General features: G+C 39.6%; 1 protein-coding gene across 1 annotated transcript in view; it reads left to right on the top strand.

Annotated features, from left to right (window-relative positions):
• TMEM47 (transmembrane protein 47) overlaps positions 1–25,857 on the top strand; it is a 140,103-nt gene extending 114,246 nt beyond the window's left edge. The window contains exons 3-4 of the mRNA XM_040336502.1: positions 21,673–21,851; positions 23,480–25,857. Of these exons, the coding sequence (XP_040192436.1) occupies positions 21,673–21,851 (179 nt within the window). The 3' untranslated portion in view covers positions 23,480–25,857. The remainder of the gene's footprint in view (positions 1–21,672; positions 21,852–23,479) is intronic.
• Positions 25,858–26,912: the final 1,055 nt, after the last annotated feature.

The following is a 26,912-nucleotide window of genomic DNA, read 5'->3' as shown; positions in this document are numbered from 1 at the left end:
TTTCTCCTTCACTGATGTGCGCTGATGAAGCTGTACTGATGGACACTGTTAGGCACCGATAAAGCAGCACTAATGGGCACTGATAAGCACTGATGAGGCAGCACTAATGGGCACTGTTGGTTGGCACTGATGGGTCGCACTGATGGGTCGCACTGATAGGTGGCACTGATGGGCACTGGTAGGTTACACTGATAGGCAGCATTGATCTGTGGCACTCAATATGTGGCACTGGTGGGCATTGATGGGTGGCACTGTGGGCACTGGAAGGTGGCACTGAGGGCATTGGTAGCTGGCACTGGTGGGTACTGATAGGTGGCACTGGTAGGTGGCATAGTGGACACTGGCAGATGACACTGGTGGGCACAGAATATGCAGCTGCGGCTTTCTGTGTAAGGGACCGATGTCCCTCTGACAGAAGCCGGTGATTGGCTTTTTTTTCCTCACACTGACGGCTGTTAAACAATTTTTATGATCTTAGTTGATTTAGTAAAATCTGCTAGGAACTTATATACATTGCCATCCCTACCTCATAGCATCAGGATATCCGCAGATACAGAAGTACAGCTTATATTCTTTCAAATTAGCAGAAATGTACTGTGTTCCTGCTGGCTAAAATAGGTTCTTGTCTACCCTGTACTCAAAAAATCAGTGGCTATATTACTGCTGAACATATTCAATAACAGTTATACATTGTCGATTATTACACTGTGAGAAGATTTAACATGTTTTTGGTCATTATTATTTTTTTTTTACCCAGTCAGCTGAAAAATACTTGGTGGATAGTTATTCCAAGTTTGTGTTAAGTTAAACAATCTAAGTTTGTGTTAAGTGGGAAGCCAGTTGTTTGGGGGGCACCCACAAAATAGGCTCTGTCAACCATATCCCCAACATATTTCGGGGCAGATGAGATTCCTGGTAGGCCAGTACCTTGTTAAGTTCTTTGCTTGTCTTTGGTAAGATAAAGTTATGAGGCTGAACATTCTGTTGCCCAATAATGCAATTTTTTTCTCTGTGGACCAAATACTGTATGTATTGGCGTATAACACTCACTTTTTTTTACCCTGAAAATAGAGTGTAAACTGTGCCTACGTGTTATACCCAGGGGGCTGTGGAAAGTTGTTTTCCTGAAACTTCCCTCTTAAAGTTAGGGTGTGTGTTATACGCCGATAAATACGGTAATTGTCTGTCACTGCTTTCAGCTGTGACCAAAAATGACAGCGTTGACTTTAAGGCTCTTTGTCTCGCCTATCGTGCTTATCATGGGACGGGCCCACAATATCTAAATTCATTGATAACGCGATATGCCCCTACACGAGCACTCAGATCATTAACAGCTGGTCTTGTCACTTGTCCATCTGCCCGTTTGCTTACCTTTGGGGGCAGATGCTTTTCTGTGAGAGCTACAGAGCATCCTGTATGAAATCACTGATTGACCTAGTTAGTTAGTCATATTCTGCTCCATACTCTGAAAGACCAGGTATTTTCTCTGGCTTCTGGAGCTAAATAAAGCATCAGGGGAGTGAAGAAAATGTAACTATATGCTGAAGATGTAATGTAACTATATGCTTCCCCTTCCCAATTAAAGCAAACTTGTTGCTTTGCCCCAAATGGACAAAACACAGTTTTGTTTTAATATGTGCTGAGTAGGTTTGAATCGAACATGAGTTTTACTTGAACATCGAGTGTTTGCCCGTTAGCTGAACAGCGAATTTTACGGGGCGGTTGCAGGAAATTAGAGCGCCGCGGAACGCCCCATAATGCACTGCAAACTGACAGTGCATTGCTGTATGATGATTGGCCAAAGGATGCACCTGACCTGCATGCTTTGGCCAATCACAGCGCTTTCTGCTGAGAAAGCCATAATTGGCCAAAGGCAGGGTGCCTTTGGCCAATCATGGCTCAGGGGGACTAAGTCCACGCCTCACACTATATAAGGCTGCTTCTATAGCAGTCGTGTATAGTGAGTGTGTGGACAGAGCTAGATTAGGCAGACAGGTTAGTTAGTGAGTTAGTGGCAGTGTATTTGATTTAGCGTAGACTAGATATTCAGTGTATACTCTATGTATTTGATTTAGCGTAGACTAGATATTCAGTGTATACTCTATATTCAGTCAATGCAGGCAGTGTGGTTTACACAGTGTAATGAAGTAGTTAAGGGGAACCCTACACCAAAATAGAACAAAATTATGTGGGGTTCCCCCCAAAATTTATGACAATGTCTGGTATGTATTTTGAGAGGAATAAAAAAAATGGCATGGGGGTCCCCCCTAAAATTCATACCAGGCCCTTTAGGTCTGGTATGGATTTTAAGGGGAACCACGCGCCAAAAAAAATGGCGCGGAGGTCCCATCCAAAATCCATATCAGACCCTTATCCGAGCATGCAACCTGACAGGCCGCAGTAAAAGGGGATGACGACAAGAGAGTACCCCCTTCTGAGCTGTGTGGCAGGCCACATGCCCTCATCATAGTGAGGGTGCTTTTGGTTCCCCCCAAGCACCTTGTTCCCAACAAGGGTCTTATCCCCACAACCCTTCCCGGTGGTTGTAGGGGTCTACGGCGGGGGTCAGAATCTTGAAGCCCTCTTTAACAAGAGGGCTCCCATATCCCACCCCCGTATGTGAATATGTATGGGGTACCCCTACCCATTCACCCAAAAAAGTGTCAAAAATGTAAAAACTACAGCAGACAGTTTTTGACAATTCCTTTATTAAAAAAAAAAAATGTCACACAATGTCAATCCATCTTCAATCAGAGCGCCAAAAGTCCAGAGAAAAAACAAACAAAATGACTGCAGTCTTTTCATGGTGACAGCTGTTATATCGGCAAGGGCAAAGCCACCCAGTGACCCCTTCCCCTTCTGATGTCATTACAGGACACTAATTTTAAATGTTTTAAATAAAGGAATAGTCAAAAACTGTCTGCTGTCATTTTTACTTTTTTTTTACTTTTTTGGGTGAATGGGGAGGGGTACAGGGGTGCCAGTATATAGGGCCCCCCTTGTTAAAGGGAGCTTTCAGATTCCTATAAGCCCCCGCCCACAGACCCGCAGACCCCCACAACCACCAGGCAAGGGTTGTGCAGAGGAGGTCCTTGTCCCCATTAGTATGGGGACAAGGTGCTTTGGGGAGACCCCAAAGCACCCTCCCCATGTTGAGGACATGTGACCTGGTACGATTCAGGAAGGGGGGGCTCTTTCACCCCCTCCTTTCCTGCGACCTGTCAGGTTGCATGCTCGGACAAAGGCCTGGTAAGGATTTTGAGGGGGGCCCCCCCGCACTTTTTTTGTAAAATGTTGGCATGGAGTTCATTAATATTCATACCAGACCTGCTAATGGACTTGGGGGGAGAGAACCGACGCCATTTTTTTAATGATTTTTTTATGTATATTGCTGGAAACCGATAATACATTACAGCCGCAAGCAATTTTAAATTACATTTTTTACTTTAGAAATATATTTTTGTGCAGTACTGCTGTAAACTTGGAAAAAGTGCGCTACTTTACAGGCAGACTAAGGGGATTCCCTAGGCACGATATTAAAATTAATATTTCATTTTTATTATTTCACTTTGAGCATTCCTAAAATCACTGCTCCTGAAAAAACATCAATTTTTAAAACTTTTTTTTTGCATTGAAACATGTCCCCTGGAGCAGGACCCGGGTCCACAAACACTTTTTTTGGACAAAAACTTGCATACAGTATAAGTCTTTAACCACTTCCCGACCTCCTCATGTACATATACGTCAGCAGAATGGCACGGACAGGCACATGTACGTACCTGTACGTCCTCTGCTAGACGTGGGTGGGGGGTCCAATCGGGACCCCCCCCGGTACATGCGGAGGTCGGGTCCGCTCGGGGAGCGATCCGGGATGACGGCGCGGCTATTTGTTTTTAGCCGCTCCGTCGCGATCGCTCCCCGGAGCTGAAGAACGGGGAGAGCCGTGTGTAAACACGGCTTCCCCGTGCTTCACTGTGGCGGCGCATCGATCGAGTGATCCCTTATATAGGGAAGACTCGATCGATGTTGTCAATCCTACAGCCACACCCCCCTACACTAGTAAACACACACACAGTGATCCCTAAATCCTACAGCGCCCCCTGTGTTTAACTCCCAAACTGCAACTGTCATTTTCACAATAAAGAATGCAATTTAAATGCATTTTTTGCTGTGAAAATGACAATTGTCCCAAAAATTTGTCAAACTTGTCCGAAGTGTCCGCCATAATGTCGCAGTAACGAAAAAAATCGCTGATCGCCGCCATTAGTAGTAAAAAAAAATAAAAAAAATAAAAATGCAAAAAAACTATCCCCAATTTTGTAAACGCTATAAATTTTGCGCAAACCAACCGATAAACGATTATTGCGGTTTTTTTTATACCAAAAATAGGTAGAAGAATACGTATCGGCCTAAACTGAGGAAAAAAAAAATTTATATATGTTTTTGGGGGATATTTATTACAGCAAAAAGTTAAAAATATTGCATTTTTTTCAAAATTGTCGCTCTATTTTTGTTTATAGCGCAAAAAATTAAAACCGCAGAGGTGATCAAATACCACCAAAAGAAAGCTCTATTTGTGGGGAAAAAAGGACGCCAATTTTGTTTGGGAGCCACGTCGCACGACCGCGCAATTGTCTGTTAAAGCGACGCAGTCCCGAACTGTAAAAACCCCTTGGGTCTTTAGGCAGCAATATGGTCCGGGGCTTAAGTGGTTAAAATTAGCGCGTTTGAATCTTAAGGTTCGTGTCCCATAAACTTTAACAGTGTTCACACAAATGTTTTGTCTGTTCGCATGTTCTGGTGCGAACTTAATCGGGGGGTGTTCGGCTCATCACTACTGCTGAACATTACTTGTCAAATATGATCAAATGAAGATGCAAGTTGTTACTTTAGTAATTGGTTCTACAGATATTGTAAAATTATCCGATAAATCACTTTTCTACCCATGTATAGGAAGGCAATTTATCTAAGTATTCTTTTATATGCTGAAGCTACCAACAATGAGAATGTCAAAGCTGTCATTCTTGATCTTGGACATGTTCAGTGTTTAAATTATCCAAATGAACAAATACAATATTGTACATTTGTGACTTCATATTTCTCCTGTTAAAATCTTTTTTTAGGCCTTATTTCAGAATGATCATTGTAATTGTGTTATTCTCAAATGCAGTCCAGATAATACTTTTATAACAAAGATCTATGTGATTTGCAATGTGACAGAATATAGGTAATACTCATTATTCTTTCCTTTTTGCAAGTCAGTGGGTGGTAAAACATCTTCAATTATTCCTTGAGCAGGCAAGTAATAGTCGTATGTACTTTTGATTAGTTTCTTTTGATATAAGTCTCTGCAGGTGCACACAGATAGTGGATCAATCTATAAACAGCATTAATTATTTACTTGGCAATCAAGCTTTCAAATCTTCATTTTGCTTAATTGGTCTATCTAGCATATCTAATAACTAAAACTTTCATGAGCAGTAACATCAAGGAAAGTATAGTCATTCTATGCAGCCTTAGATAAAAAAAAAAAAGTACTATTTTTGTTTTAAGTACCGTATTTATCAGCGTATAACACGCACCTGCGTATAACACGCACCCCAAGCTTAGAAGGGAAGTTTAAGGAAAAAATGTTTAGGAGGGAAGTTTAAGGAAAAAAAACGTACATTTTAAATGCCCATCAATGCAGCCTTATCAGTGTCCATCTGCTGTCTTTCCCAGCATCCATCAGCAGCCTTGTCCAGCATCCATCTGCAGCCTTGCACAGAGTCCATCCAGCCTTATAAGTGTCCATCTGCATCTTGCCCAAAATTGCAGCATTATGTATTTTTAAACTTAGCTCCTCAGCCGAGCTATACAGAGCTGGATTTCCTGTGTTTTCGGCTCATCTCGGCTCCTCTTGCAGTCCTGCCCAGTCCCGACCCTTGGCCCGGCTCGTATGACGGACACCACAGCAGTCCAATGGCGGGACATAAAGGCTAGGAGGCAGAACACCGCGTGACTGCGATCGGAGCCGAGCGTTGCCGAGCCTAGCCGAGTACACAGTACACTCGGCTCAGCTCGGTCTATGTCGGCGGCGCTCAGAGACAGTGGGGATCGGCGTATAACATGCACCCAAGATTTTTCCCTGATTTTAAGGGGAAAAAGGTGCGTGTTATACACTGATAAATACGGTATACCATCCTAAAATTGTAAAAAAGGCATCTCCCTGTTCTGCCTAGTGACACAACACTGATCGTCTGCTCCCTCTCATCAGAAGCAGCGATCAGTGACGTGTCACAGTAAGCCACGTCCCCACGCAGTTAGAATCACTCCCTAGTGCACACTTAACCCCTTCCCCTCCCCATATTGATTAACCCCTTCCCTGCCAGTCACATTTATACAGTAATCAGTGCATTTTTATAGCACTGATCACTGTATAAATGTGAATGGTCCCAAAATAGCATCAAAAGTGTCCAATGTATCCGTCACAATAAAAATCACAGATCGCTGCCATAACTAGTAAAAAAAAATTATAATAATAAAAATGCCATAAAACTACCCCCTATTTTGTAGACGCTATAACTTTTGCGCAAACCAAGCAATACACGCTTGTTGCGATTTTTTTCTAAAAATATGTAGAAGAATACGTATTGGCCTAAACTGAGAAAACATTTGCTTTTAAAAAAAATTGGGGATTTTTATTATAGCAAAAAGTACAAAATATTGCTTTTTTTTCAAAATTGTAGTTCTATTTTTGTTTATAGCGCAAAAAATAAAAACCGCAGAGGTGATCAAATACCACCAAAAGAAAGCTCTATTTGTGGCAAAAAAAGGACATCAATTGTGTTTGGGAGCCACGTCGCGCGACCGTGCAATTGTCAGTTAAAGCAATGCAGTGCTGAATTGTGGCCCGGTCAATTGGCAGCCAAATCCTCCAGGGCTGAAGTGATTAAAAAGGCTGTGTAATTACATGAAAATAATAAGCACTGGCACTTTTTTAACTCACAGTTTTTTTTACACACATTTTGGCACATTCTTTAAATGTGTATTTTTGGCCCTTTAGCGCACATTTTGGCACAGGCTATTTTAACACGCATTTTGGTGTGGTTTGTAACCCACATTTTGGTGCTTTTTTAGCACTTTAACGTGCATTTTGATTTGCTTTTTATGCGTATTTTCACAAACAGCACATTTTCTAGGCACTTTTGGGTAAACACTTAGCAATTAAGGGCACGGCAGGCATATCATGTATTTTGCATGTGCTTCCAGAATGCACACAAAAATGCAGGTAAAAAATAAGTCAAAATACATGCACCAAAATGCAAATAAAATGCGTTTTAATAAAACAACCAGAAATGTGTTTTGAAAAAATCAGCAAAACGTGCATCAAAAACTTTACCAAAATGCGCACAAAAAGGCCCAAAAAGCCTTTCAATGCGCATTTTGACAAGTTGGTAGTGTATTTGTCAAATGTGTGGCAAAATGCATGTCTGCTAACTGCATTTGAGGTGCCATTAACAATGAATGGCACCTAAAAGAGCATTGCGTAATTTGACACAATTTGGAATTTGGAATCATGGCAAGAATTGCGCAATTCTGACAAACATTCTGCATTGCTCAGATGTGAATGGGTCCTAAAAGAAAATACATTATAACTATATTATGTGTGTGTTTGTATTGTGTGTGTATATATATATATATATATATATATATATATATATATATATATACTGTGGTGGTGGGACTCTGTCCTACGTGAAAAGTTGCTGGTTTACGCCATATTTTGGAGAGAAAGACACATTAATTGCACAGCTGTGTCTTCGGCTATTTAGTTCTGACCTACTATGGCTCAGAGCCCCTTCCCCACAGACAGGAAGTCTGTTCCTGGGAGTCAGGTGGACTCCCATCTCTCTGAGAGGAGTCAGAGACGCTGCATGGGTGCAGCTAGAGTATGCATGTCTGCAGGAGGCAGATGTCATTGGTGATTGAGCAGCAAGGCAATGGCAAGGAGTAAGTGAGGAGTGAGCTTATCTCTAGGAAACTCTGTTTGTTCTGAGGAACATAACTTAGGCCTAGGCTACAGGCCTGAAACAGCCGGATGGCAAGAATGAAAGCCAGGAGGCTAAACTGTTCAGTATGCAAGATACAGTAATGGTGGAACCCCCTGCGAGGGCTACTGATGTATTCGTGAACTTTTTGTGGCCCTTTACCAGGCCCTTAAAAACTCAGTTCTGGACTGGCGTACTCACTAAAAACGCACCTGGAGTCTGATCACCCCAATCTTACCATACACATATACTGTATATCTACTATAAATATGTAAAACACACACATACATGCATACATACATACATAAACATATATAGTTATTATTTATATCAATCTTTAAGCTTGCTGTTGCTGACATTAGGAAGAAAGAAGCCTCTTTTCTCACATCACAGTAGCATCTCACCCAGATTCTCCACCTCTGAGCTGGAGAAAGGTAGAAATAAATTGATTGCTCACTGGAATCCAAAAGGTGCTGATAAAGATTTTTACTTTATTTTCACACCAGACAAACTTGCAAGAAGTATTTAGTTGACGCGTTTCACGCAAAAAGAGCCACGTTGTTTCTGTGGCTATTTTCATGTGAAAAACATGTTCTCCACTCCTCAGCTCAGCTTCATAATCTGGCACACCTGAGAGATCAGCCGTGATCATCAGGATCTGATTGATAAACATACACCTATGTCCACTTCAGGAGCCAATGATGCACAATTTGTACAGCATACAATCTTGTTAGTGTATATGGTCTATCCCATCTGGATAATTCCCACTTCATTCAAAATGGTACAGCCTTCTGTAGAATGAAAGATACATTGCTAATCACAGGCAGAAATACGTTGGAAATAGAACATACACATATGAAATCATCCAATGTCCAAAAGTTAATTGACCTGAAAGTGCCAGTCCTGTATATGGGATCTTTAAAACCAAAGACAAAACCTCAACTTCTTGAGATTCCAATGTTGGCTCATCCCAATTTAATGTGTAATAAACAGGCTGTCAAATCCCAGGTCAGGACAGGAAGCAGAGAGAAAATGTACTGACTTTGGGCCAGATCCACGAAGCGCGGTGCTTCTTTACGGCCGGCGTAGTGCATCTCAGATACACTACGCCGCCGTAACTTACAGCGTATTTCCCGTATTCTCAAAGAATTTGCGCCGTAAGTTACGGCGGCGTAGTGTAACTGTGTCGGCATAAGGGCGCGCAATTCAACTGGATGAGATGGGGGCGTGTTTTATGGTAATACGTCTTGACCGGACGTAAATTAAATATTTTCTGAGCGGCGCATGCGCCGTCCATGGGGGTATCCCAGTGCGCATGCTCGAAATTAACCCGCAACAAGCCAATGCTTACGACATGAACGTCATTCTACGCAAAGCCCTATTTGCGAACGACTTACGCAAACAACGTAAAATTTTCAAAATTCGACACGGGAACGACGTCCATACTAAACATAGGATACGCCTCATATAGCAGGGGTAACTATACGCCAAAAAAAGCCTTACGGAAACGACGTAAAAAAATACGCCGGCCGGACGTACGTTCGTGGCTCGCCGTATCTAGCTAATTTGCATACTCAACGCGGAAATCGACGGAAACGCCACCTAGCGGCCAGCGTAAATATGCACCTTAGATCTGACGTCGTACTAAGACGTACACCAGTCGGATCAAGCCCAGCTTCAGGTGTATCTGGTTTTGTGGATACAAAACAAAGATACGCTGGAGCAAACTAGAAGTTACTCAGCGTATCAATAGATACGACAGCGTAACTTCTTTGTGGATCTGGCCCTTTATTTTAATTATAAATGATGCCTATTTAACCACTTGCCGGCCGCCGCACGACTATGTATGTCGATAACATGGCACAGGCAGGCAGATTGGCGTACAGGTACCTCGCGAGTACTGGGAATTCAATGTTCCCAGGAGGCCCACGATTGCGGTCGGCAAGGGCAGAACATGGGGAATGCCTTTGTAAACAAGGTATTCCCCTATTCTGCCTAGTGACACTGTCACTGATGACCGTTCCCCATGATCAGGAACGGTCATCAGTAACGTGTCACATGTAGCCACGCCCCATACAGTAAGAATTACTCCCTAGGGAACACTTAACCCCTGCAGCGCAACTTAGTGGTTAACCCCTTCACTGCCAGTGTCATTTTTACAGTAATCAGTGCATTTTTATAGCACTGATCGCTGTAAAAATTACAATGGTCCCAAAATGGTATCAAAAGTGTCCGATGTGTCCGCCATAATGTCGCAGTCACGATAAAAATTGCTGATCGCTGCCATAACTAGTAAAAAAAAATATTAATAAAAATGCCATAAAACGGTCCCATATTTCTAGAAGCTATAACTTTTGCGCAGACCAGTCAATAAACGCTTATTGCGATTTTTTTTACCAAAAATATGTAGACGAATACGTATCAGCCTAAACTGTGGAAAACAAAATTGTATAGATTTTTTGGGGATATTTATCGTAGTAAAAAGTAAAAAATATTGCATTTTTTTCAAAATTCTCGCTCTTTTTTTGTTTATAGCGCAAAAAAATCAAATCGCAGAGGTGATCAAATACCACCAAAAGAAAGCTCTATTTGTGGGAAAAAAAGGACCCAATTTTGTTTGGGAGCGAGGTCGTACGGCAATTGTCAGTTAAAGCGACGCAGTGCCGAATCGCAAAAAGTGGCCTGATCTTTGACCACCAAAATGGTCCGGGTCTGAAGTGGTTAAAGAGAAGCCCATAAACTGAAAATATTATTGGCTCTTCGTTTGTTTCCACATGTTGCTGATTGGGTTTGAAACAGAAAAAAGTGCACCTCTGTGCCTCCACCCCTTCACCCTGCATATCATAGTTGAAATAGTTGTAACTGCAGCGGGATAACAGTACAGCTTCATTGTCCAATCAAAGTCTGCTCAGTTCGTAAAATAAAATAAAAAAGGATATCACACAGTGTGTCCAAATAATCACTGTTAAAGCAGTTAGAAGTTATTTAGCCAGTAGACCTGGAACCTATTGGTTTGTGCCTTTAAATATACTGTAAAAAAAAAAATTTACAGGAAAAATAGAAACGCTTAAAGCTCAACTCCAGGTATAATGTTTTGTGATTTAGGATATACTGGGGAGGTAGGCAAAAAATGGTCTCCTTTTTGGTCGAATCGACCCCAGATCTCTCCTTTGGCTTCCAAAGTGTTTGATCAAATTGGAGATCGGTTTGATTAGATGCTGTACAATGGCTTCTAAATAAACAAATCTTTGTCGCTTCCATTTTCTGACACCAAAGAACAAGGGTAAGAACTTCTGTTCCTTCCACTCTTTCTAGGGAATGTGACCTGTCCAGTCACATCGATACCGGGCTCCCTGATGGGATGGGAGAGCCTGGTAAAGTCAGCGGAAGAATAAGTTACCTGAATAAGTGGCTGTATAGTGGTTCAATTTTACCTGACAAAAAAAACAATAGCAGGATCTGCAGCCATGATCCTGGTGTAACCACTTCAGTCTGAGGCTGTATATATGCTGCCTATGGGAAGTGGTTAAAGAAACTGTTATGAAGCCTCGTACACACGACCGAGGAACTCGACGGGCGAAACACATTGTTTTCCTTGTCGAGTTCCTTGTTAGGCTGTCGAGAATCTCGACAAGGCAAGTTTCTCCATTCCCGTCGAGGAAATAGAGAACTTGCTCTCTTTTTGGCTCGTCGAGTTTCTCGACAGTTTCCTCGACAAAAATGTACACACGACTGGTTTCCTCTGCAAAAAAATATTTCCCAGTAAGTTTCTTGCTGGTTTTTGCCGAGAAACTCGGTCGTGTGTACGAGGCCTGAGAGATTATGGAAGCTGCCATTGCTGAACTCAGCTTTTAGGAATGGTAGTTGCCTTGCTGGTTGAGCCATGGGCCTGAATTAGGTATGGGGATAAAGAATTTTGACAAAATCCCTTTACTTACTCAAATTCTGTGACTCAAAAGTATTTAAAAGAGAAGTTTGTTTGTTTTTGTTTTTTACTTTTCGATTTATACTGACCTATGTGGATGGAGCATCAGACCGATGCTGTATCTGTATCTGTCCCCCTCCGTCTCTGCACTGTGAACCAAGCCACCGAACATCGCCGATGGCTCGCTTCTTACAGATCCCAGAGAGGGGACAGTTGCGGATTGTCACTTGCCACACGTTGCGGATTGTCACTTGCCACGTCACCTGGCACACATTGCAAATTGTCCACTAGCCACGTCACAAGTTGCGGATTGTCCACTTGCCACGTCACTTGCCACACAGTGTGACTGTGCGAGCGCCAAGCGGAAAGGCAGCTCGGCGGCTCACCCGCCGCCTGCTCACTTGCCCGCCGACTCACCGAGCTTCACTCGGCTGCGGGCCCATAGCTCCTGCGTGGGTTGCTATGGCGGTAGCTCACTGATCATGTTATAGTTGCATGGTTCTCTCTGCCATCAGCTTTCAGAGATCTACACAATACTGCACAATCTAGACAAGCTGAAAAACTTTTTAACCACTTTAAGACCGGGCCTATTTTTCAAGTTTGTTGTTTTCAAGTTAAAATCATTTCTTTTGCTAGAAAATTACTTAGAACCCTCAAACATTATATATATATATATATATATATATATATATATATATATATATATTACTTCTAACACCCTAGAAAATAAAATGGCGGTTGTTGCAATACTTTCTGTCACACCATATTTGCGCAGCGGTGTTACAAGTGTACTTTTTTGGAAAAAATACACTTTTTTGAATAAAAAATAAAGACAAGAGTAAAGTTAGCACAATTTTTTTATATTGTGAAAGATGAAGTTACGCCCGCATATGAAAACAATGTTCAAATCACACATGTGTGGTTCCACTGCGATCGGTAGAGCGAGAGCAATAATTCTAGCCCTAGATCTCCTCTGTAACTGAAAACATGCAACCTGTAGAATTTTTTAAACGATGCCTATGGAGATGTTTAAGGGTAAAAGTTTGTTGCCATTCCTCGAGCGGGCGCAATTTTGAAGCGTGACATGTTGGGTATCAATTTGCTTGACACAACATTATCTTTCACACTATATAAAAAAATTGGGCTAACTTTAAGGTTGTCTTTTTAAAAAAAAAAGTGCGCTTGTAAGACTGCTGCGCAAATACAGAGTGACATAAAGTATTGCAACGACCACCATTTTATTCTCTAGGGTGTTAGAAAGGAAATTATAATGTTTGGGGGTTCTACGTAATTTTCTAACAAAAAAAAATGTTTTTAACTCGTAAACAACAAATCTCAGAAAGAGGCTCGTCCTTAAAGCGGAGGTCCACACAAAAAGTGAACCTCCGCTTTTCAGAATCTTCCCCCCTCCAGTATCACATTTGGCACCTCTTAAAGCGGAGGTTCACCCTCAAAATGAACTTTCCAGCATCCTTAAAGCAGAAGTAAACCCATCAATTTAACAGTTTGAAAAAGCAGTTACATTCCTGGCATGCCGGGAATGCTAACTGTCACATTGGTTGTGCTCTCAACCAAACTGTCAAACCATCCAATAGCTGGTGTCATAACTGATCACATGTGCAGCATCATGGCAGTTGAAGATTAAACAGAGACCAAGACGCGCCTTAGCAGCCGTAAATCAACTCCTCTTCGCTTAGAAACGCCCATTCCCCGCAGGATTCCCCGCTCGGAGCCGGAAAACAAGGGCTCATATAACGATAAGTACAAGTAAAAAAAAAAAAAAAACAGCATACTGCAGATGTTAGCAGTATGCTATAGCTAATGTCAAAAAGTGGATTTTTGGGTGAACCTCCGCTTTAAGGGGGGAGGGGGTGCAGATACCTGTGTATTACAGGTATTTGCACCCACTTCCGGGAATAGACTTCCGCGGGAGTCACGCCCCTACATGTTATCCCCCGCTGTCTTCTGGAAAACACACTGGTCCCAGGAGACAGCGGGGGCCAGTGAGGAGGGCGGCGGGGGCAGCCGGGAGACGAGCAATTCCTCGACTGCGACATTGCGGGTGCGCTGTAAGCGTCCATTTTTTAAAAGTCAGCAGCTGCAGTATTTGTAGCTGCTGGCTTTCAAAAAAAAAAAAAATTTGGGTGGACCTCTGCTTTAGGTGATTAAAGTACTTTTTTTTTAGACTGTGTTTACTTTGAATGCCCTTGTGATGTGCAGATGAAATAAATAAATTAACAGGAATTTTCTTTTAACGTTGGATAACTAAAGTAAATCTTCACTTAAAGGGGTGTTTCGGCCAAAAAATAATTGAAAGCCATCATACTACAGCTGCTGGCTTTTAATAAATGGACACTTACCTGTCCTGGAGTCCCTCGATGTCGGCACCACAGCTGATGTTTCTAACAGCTGTCGGGTGCTGCCGCCAACATTGCAGGTTAGGGAACCCGACAGTGTAGCCTTTCGGCTTCACCCCGGGAACCCTACTGCGCATGCGCGAGGCCCCGCTCCTCTCTCCTATTTGCCTGGCGGCTGGGGGAGGAGGAGGGAGCCCTGCGGTGACTTCATGGGCCATGGCCTGGACTCCTGGAAGTGGAAAAGGATACTTGTCACAGACAGGTATCCTGCCCCCCTAAAAGGTGCCAATTATGGCACCGGAGGGGGGGAGGAATCAGATGAGCGGAAGTTCCACTTTAGGGTGGAAATCCGCTTTAATGTATTGAGTGACGATTCCCAACCCTAACCACTTAGACGACTGTATAACTTAAATATACGGTGGCAAGGTGGCACTGCTGCGATGGATCACGTACCTATTATGTAATCTGACACTTCCAGGATGGGGACGCGCATGAGCACCGCCGGCGGCCCACTCCTGCTGTTATTATACACAGCGGGAGCTGATCTGCAGGTGCCGCGGGCACCCACGATCATCCAGCACAGAGGCAGAAAGGCCTATGTAAACAAGGGAGATCGCCGTTCTGGGGGCGAGCGCGGGCGTCCGCCTCCCCCATCCCTCCCCAAAAAAAAAAAAAGAGATCGCCGTTCTGTCAGTAGGGAAGGCATTGATCCTGTGATCCTGCAAAGCAGAGTCATGGATCCATGCCTTCCTCTAGTAAAAGCACCTCCCACATTGTAAAAAAAAACTGGCTAGGCACACATGTCCCTGATGGTAACCCCTTCCAAGCCTGTGTCATTAGTACAGTGACAGTGCATATTTTTAGCACTGATCACTGTATTAGTGTCACTGGTCCACAAAAGTGTCAGTTAGTGTCCGACTGTCCACCATAATATTGCAGTCCTGCGATAAGTCGCTGATTGCTGCCATTACTAGTTAAAAAAAATAATATCCCATAGTTTGTAGATGCTATAACTTTTGCGCAAACCAATCAATATACGCTTATTGGGATTTATTTACGAAAAATACAGTATCTCACAAAAGTGAGTACACCCCCTCACATTTTTGTAAATATGTTATTATATCTTTTTCTATTCTTATTCTTTATGTGACAACACTGAATAAATGACACTTTGCTACAATGTAAAGTAGTGAATGTGCAGCTTGTATAACAGTGTACATTTGCTGTCCCCTCAAAATAACTCAACAAACAGCTATTAATGTCTAAACAGCCATTACTAGTAAAAACAATAAAAATAAATAAAAGTCCCTAAATCTATCCCATGGTTTGCAAACCAATCAATATACGCTTATTGCAATATTTTTTTTTTACCTTAAATATGTAGACTATATATTGTATCTGCCTAAACTGATAAATAAATTTGCCAATGGACCAATGAGGAGAGAAAGGTGCAGGGCTAGCCACTGCTCTGTGTCTAAATGGACACATAGGGCAGCGGCTCGGCTCGAGTGCCCCCATAGCAAGCTGCTTGCTGTGGGGGCACCTGACAGGAAGGAGGGTTTAAGAGCACCAGTGAGGGACCTGAGAAGTGGAGGATCTTGGTTGACCTGTGCAAAACCAATGCACAGAGCAGGTAAGTATAACATTTTTGTTATATTTAAATAAAAAATATAGACTTTAGTATCATTTAAAAAAATATAATAAAGACATTTTTAAATTTATCACTGTAAGTTTAACATTGCATGATTATCTGATGTTTCCGGCCCCATTCATCACAATATTAAAATGCCAAACAGCACCACAGAAAAAACAGATATTTGCACTTATGTATGTTAGATGGTAAATATCTGTATTTAATGTAGGCATTTAGTTAAATTTTGAATAAACACCTAGCTTAATAATAAACCAGATATATTTTGTGCAATGATTACCAGCATTACCCTTTATCTAATAACATGCTTGAGATGTTTGATATTCATACCACGTCTGTAGTTCAATGTTTTGTGCTGTTCCTAAAGGAAATTTGGAGAAACTGCGTTATGTCAAGAAGACAATACACTAAATTGATCGTCTTGTAGGCCTACTTCTCTCTCCTATAAAATATCAGTTATACTCATATAAACTGCTTTTGCATTTTAATAGAAGTTTGTGTATTGTTTCTGAAAACCAAATGTGTTGTAATTACCATTTTTCCTCCTGAATGTATACTTCAGGGATAATCTTCTCAAAGAATATTTTTTGTGGCACAGGGGAGGAGTGTAGGCTTTTAAAGCTGCATTATGCTAAAGTGGACTTTAACCACTTCAGCCCCTGAAGATTTGGCTGCTCAATGACCAGGCCATTTTTTGTGATATGGCACTGCGTCACTTTAACTGACAATTGTGCAGTCGTGTGAAGTTGTACCCAAACAAATTTGACTTCCTTTTTTTACCCCACAAATAGAGCTTTCTTTTGGTGGTATTTGATCACCTTTGCGGTTTTTATTTTTTGCACTATACACAAAAAATAGGGACAATTAAAAAAAAAAAAAACACAATAGTTTGTACTTTTTGCTATAATAAATACCCCCATTTTTTTTTTTTTTAAATGTTTCCTTAGTTTAGGTCGATATGTATTCTTCTACATATTTTTGGTAATAAAAATCACAATAAGCGTATATTGATTGGTTTGTGCAAAAGTTATAGCGTCTACAAAATAGGGGATATATTTATGGCATTTCTTTTATTTTTTACTAGTAATGGCAGTGATCGGAAACTTTGATATATATATATATATATATATATACACTTTGATATATATATATATATATATATATATATATATACACACAGTATATTCCATCTGGGTTTACATTACAAACTGTTGGTACTTACAGAGCTGCTGTGACTCTAAACTGTATATGGTCGTTTCAGAGTCTGATCAGGTAGTTCATGCTGAGAAAGCTCTAGTTTACTGTGAAGACTTACAAAAGCACATAGATGGTGCTCTACTGTCTACTGTAGTTTGTGTTGGAAAACTTTCACTATAAAGACTGTAAGAAGCTCAGCCTGCATGTTCTTTGCCAGTACCTGCTTATATTTACATGGCTGAATATCATCTTTATGACTGCTTAAACAAGCTATACAGCTGACAATTGTAGTGTAACATACGCTATATGCGCTTTGATCTTGTATTCATCTAAAAAAAATATTTGATGCTGGAAGTGGCAATAAAAAATATCCCCATTGATAGATGTATGATTTAAAAATTGTAACAGATTTTGTCAGAAGCACGTGTAAAGTCATTGTGGAACTGAAAAAAAAATTGTTGTTTGGAAGAAATCATAGCCCCATGGCTGTCACAAGTCAAGATAAATCTCCATTATTTACATTTAAAAAAAAAATCTGCTCAGCTGGACAAGGACAGGGCTGTTGTGTTTCTTTCATGAATTGTTTTCTCTTATTTCAGCTAGATAGATCTTTAGAATTAAATGGAATGTTTACAGAAATAATTAAAAAATTCTGAACTTATTGTTAGCTAAAAGCATACACTGTATCAAGGCTATACAGCCCATACAAGTTTATTGTAGAAAATTGACTGTTATCATAACAGGAAAACAGTACTAAGACAATCCAATTCCAACAATTTCAAAAAACATTACTAGAGTCAATAACATGGCATTAGGAAGATCTAGTTAGATAATTACTAGGGGCACTTCTCTGGGTCTGAGTAGGATAATTAAATAAGGAGCCATGCATTTTGGGACCGGACAGGCCTTTAGGAATTCAATTTTTGCACATTGTAGTGTCCTGAAATATGTGAAATGTATTTTTTTTTATTCCTTTTTTAGCACATTTTTTTAAATGATACACTTAGGCCCCGTATACACCAGCGGATCTGTCCGATGAAAACGGTCCGCGGACAGGCTTCCAGCCTGTACAGACGACCGAACACGTCCGACGGACAGGCTTCCAGCGGACATGTTTCTTAGCATGCTAAGAAACATTTGTCCGCTGGGAAAAGTCTGCTCGGCCGGGAATCCGGTCCAGTCGGCTGTACACACGACCAAACATGTCTGCTGAAACTGGTCAGCGGACCAGTTTCAGCAGACATGTTCGGTCGTGTGTATGAGGCCTAAAGGTATGAGTAGTATAGGGCACATAAAACAACAGTTTTTTCACATTAAAACAATCATTCTCCAGTAACTGTTTGTCTTGATTATCAACTCGTTACAAGCTAGAGCACTTGTATTTAGGCTTAGGTTTGCATCTGATCTACTTTTCTTCATAAGTTTGATGAAGAAGCAACTCAAAGCAGCTCCCCACAGCTTAGAAGTAGCTTAGTACAATATAGAAGCAGTGGTGTAGCTACGGGGGGAGGGGGCAGTCTGCCCCGGGTGCCACACATTGGGGGGGGTGTCAGACCATCTACCAGAGCCGGGACAAAGCAGGTGCAGGTACAAGAGGTGCTCTCTGCTCTGTAGCTGTGCTGGGCTGGCACTCGTTTGTGCACGTCAGCTACTCTGTTAATGAACTGTACAGGTGTGAGGTGGGCAGCTGAGTGTGTACAGGTGTGAGAGAGCAGCTGAGTACATGTATGTGGGGGCTAAGTGCGTATAGGTATGGGGGGGCTGAGTGTGTACAAGTACCCTGTTTCCCCAAAAATAGGACCCACCCGAAAATAAGACCTAGCATTATTTTCCAGGAGGGCTGCAATATAAGCCCTACCCCAAAAATAAGCCCTAGTTTAAAAGCTTTTAAAATCCTATAATTCACTCTATTACAGTAGTGTATAATGTACAATGTGTGTGTTTCTGTAATATAATTGCGGGGAAGAGAGCTCCGGCGGGTCACTGAAGCACAGTGGCGCTATAACGAAAGTATTTGGCACAATTATATTACAGAAACACACACATTGTACATTATATAATACTCTAATAGAGTGGATTATAGGATTTTACAGGCATTTTATCTCAGTTTACACTGGGGATTCCTGTCAGGCAGGGAGAGAGAGGTGGAGAAAAGACAGCACATTACATGGTAAGACCTACCCCAAAAATAAGCCCTACTGTGTCTTTTGTTGCCAAAATTAATATAAGACCCAGGCTTATTTTCAGGGAAACACGGTATGAGAGGGGCTGAGTGCGTACAGGTATGAGAGGCTGAGTGCATACAGGTAGGAGGGGGGCTGAGTGCATACAGGTATGAAGGGAGCTGAGTGTGTACAGGTATGAGGGGGGCTGAGTGTGTACAGGTGTGGGAGGCTGAGTGCGTACAGGTGTGAGGGGACTGAGTGTGTACAGGTATGAGGGGGGCTGAGTGCATACAGGTATGAGGGGGGCTGAGTGCGTACATGTATGAGGGGGCTGAGTGCGTACAGGTGTGGGGGGGGGCTGAGTGCGTACAGGTGTGAGGGGGCTGAGTGCGTACAGGTGTGTGGGTGGGCTGAGTGTGTACAGGTATGAGGCCGCTAAGTGCGTACAGGCATGATCAGTGAGGGGGTGGCAGAAATAGGATCCGCCCCGGGTGCCAAATGCTCTAGGTACGCCCCTGAATAGAAGCAGCATGAAGCAACTTCTTGTGAAGACTAAAAGGCATATCGGCATAACTCAATTGCAAGTCAAAGCAACCCAAAAGCACCTACAGTAAAAGCAAACTGCATTTGATTTGCTTCTGAGTGCGATATCCATTAGTAGTTGGGACAGTGCTATAGAGACTGTGGACATCATTTGTGCCATGTACCATTCTAAAGTAAAATGTTCATGTCTTGTGTGAATTGATTTTTATGATTTTGTGCCCAATCTTTATAGTATTTAGTGAGTGGTCACCAAAATCTACCCTATAGAAGTCTTCTAGTCATTTCAAATATAATTTAAACTATATGTTAAAATAAGAATGAGTCAATTTCAATCATATAAATGCCATACTTCCTCTTCTGCTCATACTGTGACATTTAAAAATGTTGGTTTATATCTGGTCACTAAGGGAAATGTACATGCAAATACTTATGAACTTTAACAAAGTTAGAATTGGTAGGTGTAGTGATAAAACTGGCCTAGGGAGATTATTTTAATACCTGTTACTTCAGTAAGTTCCTTTAGAAAAAAAACTCAGAAGCAGGGATATGATCTTTTATAATGCCATATTAAATTAAAAACATGTGTCAACACAGGAGGCTGTCCAGTAGTACTTATCTTTTTAAATCCACATTGCCTTGCTGAGTTTAACAAATCATTGACAGTGCAAATGATATAAGTCATAAAATGTCTCTTTTGTTAAAACTGGTTCCCCTACAGATTTTAAACATACAGACTATAAAGGCTTATGAACTGTGTTACTGTGATGATGCTTTTACAATCACAGCTTTCAGTTGTAATATTTTACCTTAAAAAAGTTGTTTTGTTGTAAATTCATTGTTCCTTTAAAAACACTATACTGCTGTGTACAATATTTTATGTAGAAGATGCTCCTTCGCATCACCACCAGTCCCCAAAAAAATTTGATATTACTGATGTTTACAATATTTGTTTTTAAGATGATGTTCCTTAGCATCACCTTTAGGTTATAAAATAGGATAAAGAATCACTATTGGCCCTAAAAAGGCTGATGATAAGGAACTATTTGTTTATTGTTGATTTGTTATTCTATTTTTAAAGTTTAAACCCCCCAAAACTGTGATAACATTTTTGGTTGACATCAGTGGGTTGATTCATCCACTGGCTTTAGGTGAGGCTTTGTAATTGATTTACTAAAAGCAAAAATGTTTTTCAATTTGAAAGGGAATTTTCACTTTTCAAGAGAATTTTATCTTAGCTTAGTGAATGGTGGTGCGGCTATGCTGTCTTAAATCATCCAATCATGTATGAGCATAAGTACTGTTTCTTTTTTTTTTTCTTGCACACAATTAGAGAATATGCAAAGTAAACAGCTCATTTTCCTTTAGTAATCAACTTTATATCTGCTACAGTGAAAATCAATGTAGTAAACAGAAAATGCAGAATCTGATATATAATTATCACTTAGTGGGGCTCACTAAAGATGTGATTTCACCATCAGAACAAATTCAGATATGTATATAAGGAACCATAGAGTGACTCAGATGGACCAAATTTGAAAAATAAAAACAAATATGTCCATTATTAGTAGGTAAAGTATTACCTTTTCTTTACTGTCTATTATTTTAGTGTTATTTTCAACACTTTTGCAATAAATGACTTTTAGGGATTTGTATAGCTGGGTCCTGAACATCAAAACATTAAGCTAAATTAAAAAAATATATATATATATTGCAGTCAGGTTTTTTTTTTTTTTTTTGCTTATGCAAATATATAATGTAAATGCTTTTTTAATCTAATTGCTTTTTTATTTTTATTTTTTTTCAGTTGTTCTTCAAGTCTGTGGTCTTGTGTTGTATCCAATCAAGTTTATTGAGACTGTCACTCTAAAGATATACCACGAGTTCAACTGGGGCTATGGATTAGCATGGGGTGCAACAATATTTTCATTTGGAGGTGCCATACTTTACTGCCTGAACCCCAAAAACTATGAAGACTACTACTAGGTGTGTGAGAGAAAACAAAACAATAGTTTACTCCAGTTTTTTATCTCACTTTTCTAGAAGACATGTGGAGCATCAAGTAACCTGCTCAGTTGATTTCCCTTTTGACTTTCGGCTGCCAGTAATATAACCAGCTTTACATTCATCCCAAGAAAAAACACTATAGAAAAAAATAATAACTATTCGAGGATATCAATAACTCCATAGCTAATTGATGCAATCTGCTTCAATATTAACTTGTTTCTTCAGCAGAAGTAGCAAAACTACAAAAGTGTAATTATAAACTGTATAATGAAATTATAACTGAAATGGATGCCAAAGTCCTGCTGGGATTTCACAGATGAAGAATTCTTAAGAAATGTACCCCATACCAGACTGCCGAGGTCATCATGTTGCAGGACCAGGCCCTGAAGAAACAAGATGCTGTGAAATTACTCTTGGAAGAATAATAGCCAATGGGCATGGTTGTTCACATTCTAATAATTTACAAAAACAACACAAGAGTTTTCTTCAGCAAGAAAGGCTAACTTAGCAGTAAACCATAGCTCAGACACATTTTTGAACACCCATGGAATATGCCCTTTACTAGAGACTACACATTCACCTTTGCTTGAAATACTAAAAATGGACATTTGTTTTCCATGAAAATAAAAGAAAAATAGGTTTTTGGGTTTCTTTTAAACTGAGTACCTTAGCTAGGCTATAGCTAAGCCTAAAAAAAGATAGCTAGTATGTTGTTAGATTTTCGAGTAACTATTTTTTGAAGAAGGCTATGTATTTGGTATATTGTGTAGAATAAATGTTAATATAAATTGTCACTTCTCTGAAATAATATTTAGCAGTATTCATAATGAATGCAGAATTGTATTACTACATTATGTGACCAAACTTTGTGTGCACTGTTTATTGTCTCCAGAAATTTAGTTTGGCTAACCATAGCATGACTATTAGATTCATGACCATTAGATTTATCAATTTCATATTTACATAGTGGTAAACATACAGTATATGCTGCTAATTTTAGAATGAGAAGAAATGATGCCTAAGGTAATATGCTTTTAATTCTGTAGGTTGCCAGATAATAGGGATATGGTCTGAATTAGTCACATTTTAAGTAATTCAAGTAATAGTTACTTTCCACTTACAACTTAAATAGATTGGAACATATGCTGTTGCTTGTGTGCTCCACTATCCAAGACTAAATGCACTGATAAATCTAAGTATGAAGGTAACTATTTTTTTTGAAAGGCAACATATTATTATGTTGTTCGCTACTTACATCTAGCCCCTATCACAAATGTCTTGGCTGATCTTTTTGCTAACAATTTTACAGTATCTGTTTTATCCCATCTTACTATGTTATGGCCTCCTAATCTGTACTGTGCATGCAATCAGTAATATTCAGTAATGTAACAATGACTATGCTAAAATCATTGTAACTATAAAAATCATCATAGACATATTAGCATCCCAAATTACAGATTTACATAATAAAGGAGTAGAAGCAATAAAATTTTGGAGATCAAGGTAGGGTTATGCTCCTGTTCGTTCTGGGACCTAGTTGCAACAAGTGTTTAAGGGATGTGACTACTGTTGCTACACCACTTTTGAATGCCATTTTTTCCCTTTAGATTGGAGGACACTTCTCCAGTGGTGGGTCAATGTCTCATGGTTTGGACCCATGTGAAGCAGCTTGCTTTGTGGCTGGGAAGAAGCAGCACTAAAGTTGCTGGAGCACTTGAAACTTCTAAATGTGACATTGCTCTAGGATTTGAAACTCACTAAATACAATGGACTTCGGCTTGAGTTTGTGTCATGTAGAAAAAGGCTGTGCAGCTGTGATCATTCTTTTTTCCTTTTTAGAGCCGCTAAACATGTAAACGGTGATGATTCAAAGTGCCCCCAATTCACTGTTATAGCGAATTTTCACTTGAGAACTGTAATTGAATGAATCAAATGATTTAAATTTAGGCAGTAAAAATGAATTTGGTTAATTCAGCTCTTCCTTTATTTTATTTTTTTTAAATATAAAATGCAATTAAAGGGATCTATGCATTGGCAACATAGTCAGGCTAATGTGTTATAATTATCAAGGAAACACATATATTTGAATATCAGAATATATCTGTAATTTTAACAAAATGGTAAATCATTTTGTACTAGGACTGCCATAGGCAAAGGGTTTAGGTTTTACTGTAACTAATAGATCATTTGGTTAATATATTTTTGAATGTTGGCAAATTTTATTACATAATCATCAGATATGAGATTATGTGTGAAAAAATACATGAGCAAAGGTGTGAAAAGCGTGGCAAGTATTTTGAGCTAAGCTTAAGTGAAAGGCAATACATGTAAAATTACTTAAAAGGCACAGTATATGAAATGTCCAAAAAATATATAAAACAATGCCAATATAAGATATGTCAACTGAAATTTCAGATGTACTTATGATTGTAGATCAATTACAGTAGTCTTTGGTGTAGTGGATCAGTGCAGGACTAGATATGAATGAAATGTTACATATGCGTACATGTCCTTTGTCTTTTATTTTAAAATCAATTGATTCTGCTAAAGTTGTCTAAATTGAGTGTCAGGATATTACTGGGGTACCACCTACTTTTGCAGCTATGCTTGGCATAGAAATTGACAACAGATGAGGTTGGAAGTTTTTCAGCTGGTAGTGTATTATTCTCTTAAGAGAAAAGTGATACCATTAGAGTCTGCTATGTACATGTAGGCTTGTACAATGGTGCATGTCAGATAGAGGAAAAAAGCTTAGGTGGTCACTGATTGTAGTATTTTAATCAGCATTCCAAACTAATGGGTAACATTCAAAATTGACATTATTTTTAGTGTATAACATGTACAATGCAGCATTGAAGTATGATGTGCCTTTTATGTGTGAGCTTCTAGAGAATCATTTATATTACACGTCTGTCCAAATATTATCAAGGGTTATATTTCTGACATATTGAAAAAGTTGTGTAACACAAATTATATAGTCCTAGCAAAGCCGGAGCAAATCAAGCTTTGTATTTTGTCATTGGCCTAGTGGGCAAAGAGGATAAAAGTATGTGTAAAAGCATCTAAGAAAAAAAGACACTTCAAATACACAACTAAATATGAATTGTTATAATACACAGGGAATGGAAGTGGCAATAATAGTGCTAAAAATGTAGATGCAGCTAATACAGTCTGACTGTAAGCATAATTAAAGGGCCCTTTGCATTTGTAAGCCACTATTTTTACATTTCCTTATGTTATAGTACATTTAAACTTAAATTTAATCCAATTAGGGCCCTGTTTTGTGAAGCGCCAAGCATATGCTATATTTTGGTTGCTTGACACACCCCAAAATTGTTCAAGGGTTCTAAGCTTTCAATGTTTTTGACAGACTGTCTTCCTTTTCTATGGTATAAGATTAGTGTGTTTCCTAGCAATCAGATTTGCCTTATAATTTTAATAATTTTCCGAAATAATAAAATGCAGATTGGCTGCTAAGGATAACACAGACAAATCTTGTTTGACACACGTGGATAAATTCTGTTAATACAAAGATGTATATTTTCATATATGAAAATACTAATCTGATAAAAAGCCTAAAAAGTATCAATAAATGAATGAACAATTAGCACTAACAATATAGCCACATTTATTTTATTTTTTTATGCAGTCTGCATTATATTTCACCAGACTCATATATGCTTTCCAGTATATAAGCACAGAAGTTGTTTATTATTTTTGATAATACTGTTGTGCAGTATGCAATAATGTTTAGGTTAAAGATAGAGAAAATATAGTTATAAATCTGTATAAAAAAGAAAGATACAGCACATGAAACAGCTTTCTGTTTATTGCTTTGAATTTAAGTTTGTATCTGTAATGAAAACTTACCAGAAGTTGCATTTTAATGTGAAAATACTGCAACATTTATTTTTTACTAAATGTTAATGATGTTGAGTTACATGAGGGCAGTATAGCTCCAAATAAATAATATGTTCCAACAACAGTCATTTTAAGCTTCATGTACACGGGACATTTTTACAACTGCTCCTGAAGTATTTAACTTGACAGATAGTAACCCACATTTAAAACGTCCATTTTGCTGCGTTTGCATGCCGCGTTTAGCGACGTTTTGCTGCGTTTGCGTTTAGAAGCGTTTCAATATATATTTTAAATGGGTAAAACCGAAAAACGCCTATAAACGAAATGCTGCTAACGCGGGTTACTGCCACGTGAGCTATGAGTAAGCACTGATTGTAGTGCGAAACGTCAGCTGTATGCCCCTGTCTTTGCTGTGATGTGTGGTGTTTGAATACTTTTATCAATAAAAGGCAACCGAGAAGGTTTTTCCAGAGTGCGGCTGTCCAAACATTTCTTTCTAAAATTACTGCCACGTTTAGTCGCGTTTGGCGTCTGAAACTTCAGCGTTTGGACCCATATTTTTGCTTTCAAAGAAACGCTGTTAAACGCAACTGCCTAAAAACTGCAATAAACAAGACTGTGTACATGGTCACATAGGATAACATTAAATGAGAACTTTTGATTTTTCAGATATGGCCAAGATATCAAGGCAAGATGTAAAGTTTAAAATAGGGAGATGGAGTCAAAGGAATGGTAGAAAGGCTTAAAAAAACTATCATTCTCTTTGCATAAAACATTTTATATGTTCTTATTCTTAATGGATCTACTATAAACAGAAGTCAGATAAATATAGGGATAATTGCAGAACACTCTGCCTTTCTCTCAATTTGTGATTGTTAATTTGTAGCAGGGGCATTGAGGATAAAGGATAAAAATACCCTCCTATTTTGTCTACTGTGTGTCTATGTTGATGTAATGGATCGAGAAAATGTTTAACGTGCATGTCTGGGCACAATAAAAAAAAAAAAAATGCTACACATCTGTATAATACATGCACATTTCCATATGTATTGGGTTTTTAAAAATGTTGCAAGTGCATGAAAGTGCATAAAAATACCTTGACATTTGTGAATGAGCTCCTAACTTCCTGTTTTACCTGACAACACAGTGGGGGTATTTACTAAAAATAGAGAGCGCAAA

This window comes from Rana temporaria, chromosome 2, assembly GCF_905171775.1.
Source record: "Rana temporaria chromosome 2, aRanTem1.1, whole genome shotgun sequence".
NCBI lineage: Eukaryota > Metazoa > Chordata > Amphibia > Anura > Ranidae > Rana > Rana temporaria.
The sequence above is the reverse complement of the archived record's forward strand: the minus strand, read 5'-3'. Positions and strand labels throughout refer to the sequence as shown.